This window comes from Hypanus sabinus, chromosome 9, assembly GCF_030144855.1.
Source record: "Hypanus sabinus isolate sHypSab1 chromosome 9, sHypSab1.hap1, whole genome shotgun sequence".
NCBI lineage: Eukaryota > Metazoa > Chordata > Chondrichthyes > Myliobatiformes > Dasyatidae > Hypanus > Hypanus sabinus.
Genome location: NC_082714.1, coordinates 12,486,231 through 12,500,814, shown reverse-complemented (window position 1 = coordinate 12,500,814; position 14,584 = coordinate 12,486,231). Strand labels below are relative to the sequence as shown.

Below are 14,584 nucleotides of genomic sequence, written 5' to 3'. Positions count from 1 at the left end.
GAATGTGAAGAGCAATTACTTCAGTAATCAATGTTGTTCGGTTTCTGAGATTGGTAGAAGAGCACAGTTTCTAACAGAACAGCTACGTATTTATAAACACAAGAAAGTCTGCGAATGCTGTAATTCCAAAGCAACACACACAAAATGCTGGAGAAACTCAGCCGGCCAGACGGCATCCATGAAAATAAATAGATAGTCAATATTTCGATAAATCTTGTCCCTTCTTCCTTCCCTTTCTCTTATGGTCCACTCTCCTTTCCTGTCACATTCCTCCTTCTTCAGCCTTTGACCTTTCCCTCGCACCTGGCTTCGCCTATCACCTTCTACCTAACCTCTTTCCCCTCCCCTCCCGCCTTTTTATTCTGGCATCTTCCCCCTTCCTTCTCAGTCCTGAAGAAGTGAATCAGCCCAAAACATCAACTATCTATTCATTTTCATAAATGCTGCCTGACTCGCTGCGTTCCTCCAGCATTTTGTGTGTGCGGCCTTGGATTTCCAGCATCTGTAGATTTTCACGTTTTTGTGTGAGCTACTTACTATAAGCTTTGGAAGTGCTTATGTTCTGATTGACATATTCGTTCATGCTTGTTTATTGGTGACAAATTAAGCTGTGGCAATTTCAGTCAATCCCCCAGGAATACAGCAGGTGGTGCTGCAGACACAGACATCACCAGGAATAATGTAAACAATGCACAGACAGAACTGGAAGAACTCAGCAGCTCAGGTTGAATCTATGGAGGGAGATAAACAGTCAACGTTCTGGTCCCAGATGATTGTTCATACCCCTCCACAGATGCTGCCTGACTTGCTGAAGTTCTCCAGCATTTTCCATGTGTTGCTCAATTTGCCATCATTTGCAGAGTCTCTTGTGCGACCACGAATTGCACTCAGTGGCCACTTTATTAGGTACAGCTGTATACCTGCTAATTATTAATGCAAATATCTAAACAACCAATCGTGTGGCAACAACTCAACACATAAAAGCATGCAGACATGGTCAAGAGGTTCAGATCAAACATCAGGATGGGGAAGAAATGTGATTGAAGTGCCTTTGACCATAACCTTCGACACCTCGACTAGCCAACAACCTGTCAACTGCTGCTTTATGTATAGTCCAGGGGTTGGCAAACTTTACCAGTGAAAGAGCCATATGGACCCATTTCCCACAGAAAAGAAAACACTAGGAGCCACAAAACCCGTTTGACATTTAAAATGAAATAACACTGCATACAACGTTTTTTTTTGCCTTTATGCTATGTATAAACAAACTATAATGTGTTGCATTTATGAAATTGATAAACCCCTGCAGAGAAAACAAAATTACATTTCTGCATGCAACAAAAACATTTTGAACTCTGAAAAAAAGACGTTGGGTTGAAGGTTACTCCATAGGTAGCCTACCTTGGATCGAAGAATTAAAAGAAAGTGCGCACTGGCGGGTGTCAGGCATTGGCAGTGGTGATGTATATTAATAGCGATAAAAAAACACGTTGTAGCGGTGTGCTACACGCAGCGCTAAAATAACGACACTGCAGTCAAAGATAACTTTATTCGAACTAAACAGCCTTGCTTTAAAGCCTCCCTCAACCCGTCCCAGTGGGTGCGGATGCTCCAAAAGACACGTACTCACAAACCCCCGTAGGCTATCTCACTATCTCTCTTAGCCGGAACGGTGGCTAATTGTGAGCCGGTTCGGATGTGCCAGGAAATGGGGTCGCCACGTTTTATTTAGATTGTACAAGATCACCATAATCTTCAAATTTCGAATTACATTTCAAAAACTAACAAACCACGGGGAGCCGCAGCACAGAGATGAAAGAGTTGCATGCGGCTCCGGAGCCGCAGGTTGCCGGCCCCTGGTATAGTCAATGACTTGGCCTCCACAGCTGCCCGTGGCAATGAAATCCACAAATTCACCACCCCCTGGCTAAGGCAAATCCTCACATCTCTGTTCTAAATGGACTTTCCGTGCCCCCAGGTCCCAGACTTACCCACTATAAGAAACATCCTCTCCACATCCATTATATCCAGGCCTTTCGGTATTAAATGGGTTTCAATGAGAACCTCCTCATTGCTCTAAGCTTCAGTGAGTACAGGCCCAAAGTCATCAAACACTCCTCATACATTAACCCTTCCATTCCCGGAATAATTCACATGAAATTCCCTGGACCCTCTCTAATGTCAGCACATCTTTTCTTAGACAAGAGGCCCAAAACTGCTCACAATACTCCAAGTGCAATCTGACCAATGCCTTACAAAGTCTCAACATCACATCATTGCTCATGTTTATTTATTTATTTAAAGGAATACGGCACGGAATAGGCCCTTCCGGGACATCGTGCCACACTGACCAGCAATCCTCCAAATTAATCCTAGACTGATTACTGGACAATATAGAATAACGAATTAACTTACCAAACCAGTACACATTTGGACTCTGAGATGAAACCAGAGCACTCAGAGAAAACACACAAACAGACAAACTCCTTACAGCGAGAATTGAACCCGGGCCGCCGACACTGTAAAGTGTTATGCTAACCACTGTGCTACTGTGCTGGCCCTTATATTCTAGTCCTTTCATTACATTTGCCTTCCATACCAACTGGGGAGGGGAGTCTAGTGACATTTGCAACTTTCCGGCCCTCTGGAACCATTGCAGAATCTAGTGATTCTTGAAAGATCATTACTAATGCCTCTAAAATCTCTTCAGACACCTCTTTCAAACCCTGAGTTGCAGTCCATCTGGGCCAGGTCACTCATCTAACTTCAGACCTTTCAACCTCCCAAGCTAATTCTCCATAGTAAAGCAATTGTACTCACTTCTGCCCCCTGACATTCTCGAGCTTCCTCCATACTGCTAGTGTTTTCCACAGCGAAGACTAAAATGCAAAGTACTTACTTAGTTCGTCCGCTATTTCCTTGTCCCTTCACTAGCTCTCCAGCTTCATTTTTCAGTGGTCCGATATCTACTCTTGCCTCTCTTTTACACTTTATATATCTGAAAATACTTCTGGTATCCTCTTTGATTTTATTGGCTAACATAACTTCATGTTTTATCTTTTCCCTCCTTATGGCTTTTTTAGTTGTCTCCTGGTGTTCATAAAAGCATCTGAATCTTCTAACTTCCAATTAATGTTTACTCTGTTATATGCTTTTATGTTCTTTATGACTTCTCTTGTAAGCTATGGTTGTCTTTAGAATACATCTTCATCTTGAGATATATCTACCCTGTGCCTCTGAATTTCTCCCAGAAAATCCAGCCATTGCTATTCTGCCATCATCACTGCTCTTGTCCCCTTCCAAACATCTTTGGCCAGTTCCTCTCTCGTGCCTCTGTAATCCCCTTTGTTCCACTCTAATACTGATGCATCTGACTTTATCTTCTTCCTCTGAAATTGCAGGGTGAATCTTGTCATATTATGATCAGTCTCCCAAGAGTTCCCTTAACTTAGGCTCCCTAATCAAATCTGGTTCATTACATCCAATCAACAATTGACTTTTCCCAAGTGGGTTCAGCCATAATCTTTTCTAAAAAGCCATCTCATAGACTTTCTACAGATTTCCTCTCTTGGGATCCAGCACCAACCTAATTTCCCCAATCTACCTGCATATTGAAACCCCCATGACTATCACCACTTGCCCTTTTTACATTTGTAGCCCACATTCTAGCTACTGTTTGGAGGCCTGTATACAACTCCCATCAGAGTCTTTTTATACTTTGCATTTTCTAAACTCTACCCACAAAGATTCTACATTTTCTGCCAATCCTATGTCACCTCTTTCTAAGGATTTGATTTAATTTTTTTACCAACAGAGCCACTTCACACACTCAGCCTATTTGCCTGTCCTTTTGCTACATGGTGTATCCTTAGATGTTAATGATCTTCTTTCAGCCATGTCTCGGTGATGCCCACAATGTCATACCAGCCAAATCTCCAACTGCACTACAAGATCATCTACCTTATTCTGTGTGCTGCATGCATTCAAATATAACACCTCCAGTCCTGTATTCATCACCCTTTTTGATTTTGCCCCCATGTTACACTGCATCTCATCCCGCTGATTGCAATTTTGTCTATTATCTGCCCATCCTTCCCCACAGTCTCACTGCACATTGATTTGTATACCACCTGCTCCATCCTCAGCCCTATGACTCCAGTTCCCATCTCTCTGAAAACATAATGTTAGGTAAACAGTCCCCAACAGCTCTAGCAAACCTGCCCACAAGGATATAGGTCCCCCTTGGGTTTAGGGGTAACCTGTCCTTTTTATACAGGCCATACCTTCCCCAGAAGGGATCCCAATGATCCAGAAATCTGAAACCTTGCCCCCTGCACCACTTCCTCAGCCACTCATTCATCCGCACTATCATTCTGTTCCTGCCATGACTGGTACTGGGAATAATCCTGAGCTAAGTACCTTGGAGGTCTTGTTCTTCAGCCTCTTCCCTAACTCCCTAAAGTCACAGCCCCCTCTTCCACTTTCTACCTACGTCATGGGTGCCAATGTGCACCACAGCCACTGGCTACTCCGCCTCCCTCTTGACAATCTTCTGCAGCCGCTCTGAGACATACTGGACCTAGGCACCTGGGAGGCAACACGCCCTCCTGGTGTCTCTTTCGTGGCCACATAATTTCCTGGCTGTCCCCTTAACTATCAGGTCTCCTGTCACTATTGGTCAGCTTGACTTTACCCTTCCCTGCTGAGCCTCAGAGCTGGCCACAGTTCCACTGGCCTGGCTGCTGCTGGTCATCCTCTCCAGCAGTATCCAGAGGAGTATATGTGTTGCTGAGGGGAATACACTCAAGGGACACCTGCACTGTCTGCTTACTTGTTTACTGCTCCTGTGATCACCCACCTGCTATCTGAAGCCTGCCCTCTGGGTGTGACCACCCCAGTAAAAGACTCATCAATGAAGTTCTCAGCCTCCCAGAGAGTCTCCATCCAGCTCCAGCTCCAGTTACTAGAGCTCGTCAGACAGGAGCAGAAGTTGGGTGCACTTTCTACAGATGTAGTCATCAGGGAGATTGTCAGATACCCTGAAATCTCACATCTCACAGGGGGAGCATTCCACTGCCTAAACTACCATCCTGCCTACACTTGTTATGCCTCCAACTTCTCAAACTTAAGCTCCAGCCTTTGCTTGTTCTCACCCAGCCCTGTTGAGCCTGACCACTCTAACACTGCCCACTCACACAATGTCTGCTCTACTCAAATCCCGCTTCATTCTACAGGCCTTTGCTAATTGATCCTAGTTACTATTCACCCAAGAAACTTCCTGCTCCACAGACAAGTCCCAACAGGCCTTGCTCACTTTTTAAAACTGGCATCTAATGCCTGTGTGGAATTGCCTCCAACTCACTCCAGGGTTGGGGAATGAAAAACTAGAGGGCATAGGTTTAGGACGGGGGTCCAAACTCTTTTACACCATTGACACCTACCATTAACCAAGGAATCCATAAATCCCAGTTTAGTTTAGGGTGAGAGTGAGTGAGAGCCTCCATTAATCAGAGTTGACCATGGATGTTGCTTTCTACCTGTCTAGATACACAAGCCTGGGCAGTGCAATATGGAGAGCAAGCTGTTGCCCATGTAGCAAGCTCACACCCTCCATGCAACTGACGAATCCAAAGGAATGGCAAAGATAATAGAGGTTCACACCAGCAGCAGCACAGGAGTTTCCAGTCAGCATTGAACTCAACGTAGGACTGCCTTAGGGACCCCAGCTCCAGATTTTCCATTGGGGATTTACTCCCGAAGCCTTCCCCATGAGCATGTACAGCTGTAAGGCAGCAGAAGTTTGAGATCAGTGTTTTCCTTTGCCTAAATGAGCTGCCAACCATGGCTTACAAGCGCCATGCACCCAAAGCAACTAGTTTTAAAGCAACAGTAACCCACCTTTGCTGCTTCTCCTGTCAATAGAAACAGTTCCACTGGGCCTAGAAGCTAAGCTACACGTGAAGGCCAGGAGCTGGACTTGGTTGTCAGAGCCTATTTGAGATGCACACCATTGGGAGCATTTAGTAGGTAGTAGGAGCTTTTCCCCATTACCACCCCCTGTTATAACAACTTTAAGGAACCCCTGGTTCAGGGTAAAAAGGAAGTAAAATGATGGGAACTTGAGGGGCAAATTTTTCCCCCAGAGGGTGGTCCGTATATGGAATGAATTGCCAGAGAAAGTGGTTGAGGCAGGCACATTTAACAAGATTTAAAAGACACTTGGATGGGTACATGGTCAGGAAAGGTTTAGAGGGATATTTGACCAACTGCAAGTAAATGCCCTCTCTGGGCATCTTGGTCAACATGTGGGTCTGAAGAGCCGTATGACTCCATCATTCTGTTTCAGTACTGTGTAGCTGATTCCCTCAGGGAATGACATCATCATCATCGTCATTACCGAGCCCCACAGAGCAAGTTCCTCTCTTACTGCTGCACCATCGTACCGTGGGGCGGCACAGTAGCGTAAAGCACAATGCTTTACAGCACAGGTGACCCAGGTTCAATTCCCCCCACAGCCTTGTAAGGAGTTTGTGCGTTCTCCACCTGTCAACATGGGTTTCCTCCCACAGTCCAAAGACATTCCGGTTGGGAGGTTCATTGGTCATTATAAATCATCCTGTGACTAGGCTAGAGTTAAATCGGGGGATTGCTAGGTGGTCCAGCTCAAGTGACCAGAAGGGCCCATTCTGCGCTGTTTCTTAAAATAAATCATCTGAACCAGTGGTAGCCAGCTCATCATATTAGGCCTTTGGCTTCCATTTTCTCACAAGCATTATCTTTAGTTGAACTTGCTTTTATCCTTCACAACTTTCATTGTGCAATGTTTGGGAAGCAAGTCTTCCTGCAACATAGAAAAACAAAATCAATAGCAAGAATGCTGTGACATTTCAGCTGGTAAATAATTCTGCAGCTTTATCTGTCTCTGTGCTCCTGAGGGAATCTCAGATTTACGGGCTCCATGTTCAGGAGTGAGAGAAGGCCTCAGGCTCATTGTTTATGTACAACCGTGATTGTTCTGGCAAACACAGCATGACTTTAATCACTAATGAGGCCAGAAGTTGGCAAGGTTTCATTTGAGGATGTTTAAATTTGTATTTTCTTCGATTTCCCTGAATCAGGTTCTAGAACAGCATCCTGATGGGAGATGGAAAGGCTGTATCCATGACAACAGAACTGGCAATGACAGAGTGGGTTACTTCCCATCGTCCATTGCGGAGGTGATAAACAAGAGATCAGGTAACACTGGTCTTGCCTCTTTTTATTGTTCTACAGACATCACAAGGTGCCAAATAACACTGTCTGGGGAGTGAGTTTTTTATAATCAATAATTTTTAATATTGAACATTTCTGTTAAACATTAAGACAAACTGGTGCATAATAATATTTACTCTTCCATCATTTCCAGAACTTAAGCCAATCACCTCATACCCCCAATTGAAGGATTTGATAATTATTTTCTTTAAGAAAGAGAAAATAATGTTTTATAGTTTTAAAATTATTATTTAAAACAGTTTAAACCAGGGGTTTCCACCCTCTATTAATGCTATAAATCAGTACCATTAAGCAAGGGGTCTGAGGACTCCAGGTTGGAAACTGCTGTTGCATTAACAAAGTCACTGGGAAGATTGATATAAAGCAGCCTCCTTAGTCGACAAAATGAGACACAGCAGGCGTCATGTTGAGACCCTTCTCGGAGCAAGAGGTCTGCCTGGCCCAACACTCTGAGACATTTTATGTGCTAAAAATTAAAGCACAACTCCATGCTTACAATGCATCCACAATGCTTCCTTTGAACTACACACAACTTTCACGCCTCCCACTTCGCACCCACACCACAGACACCTACATGCATTTTAATCACGTTTAACAAGATTTAAAAGACACTTGGATGGGTACATGGTTAGGAAAGGTTTAGAGGGATATGGACCAAATGCAAGTAAATGGCCTCTGTGGGCACCTTGGTCAACATGGGGGCCAAAGGGCCGTGTGACTCCATCATTCTGTTTCAATACTGCGTAGCTGACTCCTTGTACTGAGGCTGTGGGCTGTAGTTTTGGACACCCCAGTCAGGGTAAACATCACCATTACCGAGCCCCACGGAGCAAATTCCTCTCTTACTGCTGCACCATCGTACCTTGGGGTGGCACAGTAGCGTAAAGAACAATGCTTTACAGCACAGGTGACCCAGGTTCAATTCCCGTCGATTTTAGGAACCCATTGGTCAGAGCTGCATTTTAAATTTAACCTACAGTCTGTGCTTATACTTGAAGATTGTTGGCTAAAGTCAGTTGCCGAAGTTATTTGCCAGATGTGCTAACCCCAAAAATGGCCTAACAGGAACCCCTGGTTTAAACTGAGTTCCGTTTTATATTTGCAAAGTTAATTGAAGTATGTTAGACTGTGTATAAATGTGTGTCTTTTTATAAATACTTACAAATGCAACATTGTAGAGCAAGAAGTGCCTAATGGAAGTACAGCTTTATTCCAAAGTACGTTCCATTGAAGGTTGGTCTAGTTATCAAGGTTAAAGTGTCAGTGTAAACAGTGGTGAATGTTGGCGTCTCCATGACAGTACTGATAAAGGTTGGATTGTCAGTGTAAATGGTGATCAAGATTAGTGCGACCACATAGATAGTGATCGAGTTTGATGACAGAGTGAAAAAGTGTTTGGGTTTGGGAGTGTTCATGAAGGCAGCGATTGAGGCTGGAATGTCAGTGTAAGCAACGTTCAAGACTGGAAAGTTGATATAATACAGTTAACGATTAAATACGATCAAGGATGAAGTGTCTGTGTTTGCAAGATTGAATCAGAATGAGATTTATTATCACAGATGACGGGAAATTTGTTTTGGGGCAGCAGTACAGTGCAAGGACATAAAATTAATATAATGTTTAAAATAGTGCAAAAACATGGAATAATGAGATACTCTTCCTGGGTTCATGGACTGTTCGGAAATCTGATGGTGGAGGGGAGGAAGCCATTCCTCAGTCATTGAGTGTGGGTCTTCAGGCTCCCGTACCTCCTCCCCGATGGTAGGAACAAGAAGAGGGCGGGTCGCAGAGGTGCGGGTCCTTCGAGATGAATGCCTCCTTCCTGAGGCATTGCTCTTTGAAGATGCCCTCAATGGTGTGGAGTGTGTGCCCCTGGTAGAGCTGAATGAGTCTATATCCTCTGCAGTCTTTTGCGACACTGTGCGCATATAGAAGCTTTATATAGAATAGAAATCACTGATGGGACAGTCTACATAAAGAGTGGTTTGGCAGTCTGTGCAACCATTGATTGGCTGGTCTGTATAAGGATGGATACAGCAGGTTCTGGTCAAAGCTGAGCTTTATGTGACTAATAGGAGGTGACTGATTTTGTTCCAATTGTGCATTGCCAGGTGAGCTCATCTTTGGAAGAGAACAAGTGTTAGAAGCACATTGCACAGCAGCAGAATGTACCTGCCAGCTCTTCTTAAAGGTAGCACCAGAGTGTGAGGTCCGTCTCTGAGCCGGGAGGATGTTTATTAAGTGGGTACTCCTGACAAGTACAGCTGCAAGCAAGGCAGCTGGAGGTAGGGCAGTGGGGCGAAGCATCCTCCAGGGTCTTTGCAAAGAGGAAGTCACTGGAGGGTTCACTAGAATCACAGCCATGGATGCACTGCAAATCATGGTAGTTTGGAAGGATTGGATCAAGACTTAGAATGGAAGCTTGGCACTTGGAATTCTGGGCTGCAAAGGAGAAACAATTTGCTTTTGCATAGATCTTGTTCTAATACAGGAAATATAGCAGCTTATTTGTTCATAGCAAGATCTGATCGTCTGCTTCAAATGTTGTCTCGTCACTTTAAACTCCCAAATCTGAAGAAGTTTTTTTTTTAAATGAGAAATATTGGCCAAGACATCAGAGTAAATTCCTATGTTCCTCTTCAAACTGTGCCACTTTTTTTTGCATTTACCTGAGAGGGTGGATAAGTCCTCAGTTTGACATCTCCCTCGATTGGGCACTTGGAATGTCAAGCTGTGTTTTGAACCAGGGGCCAGGCTTGAACCCATTCTCAGTATGAATCTGTGGCTACATAGTCATAAGATTAGTACTATTTGTTACATGTACATTACTGTGCAAAAGTCTTAGGCACATGTAAAAAAAAATTCTGTAAAGCAAAGATGCTTTCAAACTAGTGAAATGAAAGGTTTCTAAGACCATAAAGTATAGGCACAGAATTAGTCCATTGAGTCTGCTCCACCATTTCAACACAGCTGATCAAAACACTTGCTATAAAGAGCAGTAAACATTGTAAAACTAAATCAAATCAATATTTGGTGTGGCCACCCTTTGCCTTTAAAACTGCATCAATTCTCTTAGGTACACTGTTGTGCAGTTTCAGAAAAGAATCAGCTGGTAGATTGTTCCAAGTATTTTGGAGAACTCATTACAGTTCTTTTGCAGACTTTGGCTGCCTGTGTTGCTTGCTTCTGTCTCTTCAGATAATCCCAGACAGCCCTGATGATGTTGAGATCAGTGCTCTGTGGAAGCCAGAACATCTGAAAACATATTAAAAAAATATAAGATTTTTGCACAGCACTGTACATCGAGACAATAAATGCATAATTTACAATCCAAGGATGTGCTGGGGGCAGCCTACGAGTGTTGTCATGCTTCCAGCACCAGCATAACATGCCCACAATTACTAACCCTAACCCATATACCTTTGGAAAGTGGGAGGTAGTTGGAGCACCTAGAAGACACCCATATGATCACAGGGAGAGTGTGTAGACTCCTTACAGACTGTGGCGGGAACTGAGCCCTAATGGCCGGTGGGCTGGAAAGCTTTGCAGTAGCATAAGTATAGTATCATGCTGCCCCAGTAACTCAGGACTGAAAGGTGGCCAAACTACGAGAGGCACAGATAGGGCAGTTGATCAGGTTTGTTTTCCCAGAGTGGACAGGGCTTTGGTCTCGTGAGAGAGGGAAGGCTTAAACGAGACTTTCACAGAGAGTGGTAGGCACCTGCAATGTGTTGTTGGGGGAAGTTGTAGAAGCAGGTGCATTTGCAACTTTGGAAGTTTGCAGAGGTTAAAAGCAGATTCTACTAAATCCAAGGGAAGATATTAGGTGTGAGAAAATGGAAGCCAAGATGAGTTGCAAGACAAAAGAATTATTACCATCTAGAAAACATGGGAGCGATGGAAATTATGTGAAATTATTGAGGCTGCAAGTCTCTCAGTCAGAAGGTGAAGAGTTGTTCCTCAAGCTTAACATTGTTCAGATTCCTTTACTGACAGGAAGCTGTCAGATAATCCGTGTGAGACCTTAGGGTAGAAATTCAACCTTGTTGCCTGCACCACACATGTGATTCAACAAGATATGTCCATTGAAGTCAAGAAAACCTAATCTCAACGTGCAAAAATACATATTACAAACGTCCAAGTTTAACATCCCTCAAGCAATTTAATCACAACACTGACAATGTTTAATAAAATGGACAGACGTCTCAGGAAGCCATACGGCACAAAGCATAATAAGAACTTAAAGATATCTTGCATCTTCACAAATAAGAGCATAAGATAGAGTGGAATTAGGCCATTTGGCCTACAAGTCTGCTCCGCCATTTCATCATGGCTGATCCAAATTTCCTCTCAGCCCCAGTCTCCTGCCTTCTCCCTGTACCCCTGCATGCTCTGACCGATCAAGAAACTGCAGGGTCACTGATTTGTTACTCATAGCCGAGCATGTAATTTGCAAGTTTGTCATTGCCAACGAATTTCAGGGCACAGTGAAGGAACATCTGCAGGCTGACTTGCTGAAAGACTCCCAAGCCGTATCCAGAGGACACTGAAGCACACTGGACCACACTGACGACCACCATCCTTGAAACAAGACCAGGACAAAAACTGCTTTGATGAAAATAACAATGAAATAGAAGAGCTAAAAGAAAAGCTTTCTGTGCCTGGCAGAAAGACATCAACTGCAAGGTCAAAAGAGAAACTCACTCCAAGTTTAAGGCCATAGTCCAGCGTAGATTAAGGGGAATAAAGTATCAGTGGTGGACTTGAGGGGGTGCTAGAAATACAGCAGCTTGCTGACTTTAGTGATACCAAGGATGTTTTTTTTTTATTTCCCTCCTCTCTACAACAGGAAAGATACTCACCCAAATTTTATTGACCAGCTTTCACCTCTGGCAGAAGATCTCCTGCCTGAGTCTCAGTGTGACTTTCGTCCAGCCAGAGGAACATCCAGCATGATTTTTACAACTCGTCAATTGCAGGGGAAAGCCTGGGAACAAAATCTCCCACTTTATTTGACCTTCATATACCATATATAAGTATTTGACTCTGTAATTCGTCCTGCCCTTTGGCAGGTATTGTCCAAATTCGGGTTGCAAAATATCTCAAGATCCTGTAGCTCTTACACAATGATATGAGTACAGCAGTCGTCAGCAACAGTGGCTCTGAAACAGCACATTTTAAGCTTGAGACTGGGGTCTAACAGGGGTGCATCATTGCCCCAACTCTGTTCGCTGTTCTCATTGCAACCATTCTTCACCTGCCACAAGGAGACCAGATTCTCTGTAGGACACAGATGGGGGGGTGGGTTGGGGGCTGCTTTTTAACCTTAACAGGTTCAAGGCTAAGACAAGGTGTCAACTACTTCCATCAAGGAGCTCCAATATGCATGACGACAACATCATCATAGCTCACTCTGAGGAGGATCTACAGAGCATAATGGATGCTTTTGCCAGAGCATACAGCTCCTGGGACTTGATCTCAACGTCAAGAAAACCCAAGTCCGCACCAACCTGCTCCAGACCAGGCTCCTAAACCTCCACCCATCAAGTTGAGAACATCCCTCTGGAGAACGCTGATCATTTCTAGTATCTTGGCCGCCTTCTTTCTCCAGGAGCCAACATTGATCTTCAAATAGATCACAGAATAGGCTGTGCAAGTGGAGCTTTTGCCAGGCTGAGAAAGATGGTTTTTGAAAATCGGATATCAAGGCCAATACTAAGCTTCTGGTCTATAAAGCTATAGTTCTTCCCTCCTTGGAGTCAAGGACAACATACACCAGGCGCATAAAGTCCCTAGAAACTTAACCGTCAAAGATGACTCCAAAAGATTCTGAGAGCTAGCTGGAAGAACAGGCGTACTAACTGCAGCATCCCAGAGGAAGCTAACATTAATTCCATAGCCACAATCGTGACCAATTGTTATAGGTCATCCACGTCATCTGCATGCCTGACTACCCACCTCCCTAACCAACTCAAGGATGCAAAGCACACTCCTGGAGAGCAGAAAAAGTGGTTCAAGGACAATATCAAGACCTACCCGAGGAAGTGCCACCTCAACCTGAATGGATGGAAGAAATTAGCACCCGATAGGAAAAACAGGAAAAGGACTGTTTATGAGGGGACTGCACAGCTTGAAGAGTATCTCCACTGAGCCGCTGAGACTAAGCAGCTTTAACATACAGAGAGAATGGGAAAGACCCAACCAGTTACATCCACCACCACCTCAATGACCTACACCTGCCAACACTGCAATAGGACTTGTAGATTACCGATCAGCCTCTTCAGTCATGTCAAACCCACAAGTGACCAGATCAACCACCAGGAGAAGAATCATACCCGACTACAAGTGATCGCTGATGATGATAATGATTTCACAACCCTCAGTGGGAGCCTTTGTTTAATATTCAGATTAACACTAATGTTCTAAGTAGACAGACGACTTATTCAAAGGGGTGGCAGGGCAGAAATATGTCTCTACCAAGGAAGGTGTGAGGCACTCTGTCCCTCCGTTAGCCTGCAGGTCACCCATGGGCAAGGTATAGCATTTGCTTAGCTCACTGATCAGGGTCACGTGAAGCCATGGGAGCAGGTGGTGGATGGTCGTATGAGCAGCTGGTACAGATCACAAGTCCTGGTTATGTGACCACTGACACCAGGCAGACAATCTCTGAAGAGTATTGATAATGGCTGGGGTCACCCGTCTTGTAAAGACACTGCCCAGAAGGCGGAAATGGCAAACCACTTCTGTACAAAAACTTGCCAAGTACAATCATGGTCATGGAAAGACCATAATCGCCCATGCCATACACACTGCACATAGCGACAGAAGTTATTCAAACTACTTTCCTCCATGGCTGACTGGTCTTTCTTTTGAAGTTAAATGAGATCTGGCAGTTTTTGCCATTTTGTTACGAGCTCCCTTTACTCTAGACTTGAAGATCAGTTCCATGTTCTCCCTTCCTTTCCCATTCCTGCTTGGTGGATTAATTTGCTGGAGAGCTGTTGTCAAGTGGGGCCGTCTGCTCTCCTGGCAAGGGAGAAGATTGCTTATTTATTAATTTATTGAGGTACAGTGCTGGAATAGGCCCTGCTGGCCCTTCGAGCCACGCCACCCACCAACCCCAAATGTAACCTTAGCCTAATCATGGGGCAATTTACAATGTTCAATTAACTTACCAACCGGTACATCTTTGGCCTGTGGGAGAAAACCCACGTGATCACGGGGAGAAAGTACAAACACCTTTACAGGCAACGGACAGAATTGAACCCGGGTCACTTATACTGTAAAACATTGTGCTAACCACTGTGCTACC

General features: G+C 44.3%; 1 protein-coding gene across 1 annotated transcript in view; it reads left to right on the top strand.

The window, feature by feature from the left end:
• Nucleotides 1-14,584, top strand: part of caskin1 (CASK interacting protein 1) — a 675,429-nt gene that overhangs the window by 569,183 nt on the left and 91,662 nt on the right. Inside the window, exon 10 of the mRNA XM_059979062.1 lies at nt 7,119-7,236. Within this exon, the coding sequence (XP_059835045.1) occupies nt 7,119-7,236 (118 nt within the window). The remainder of the gene's footprint in view (nt 1-7,118; nt 7,237-14,584) is intronic.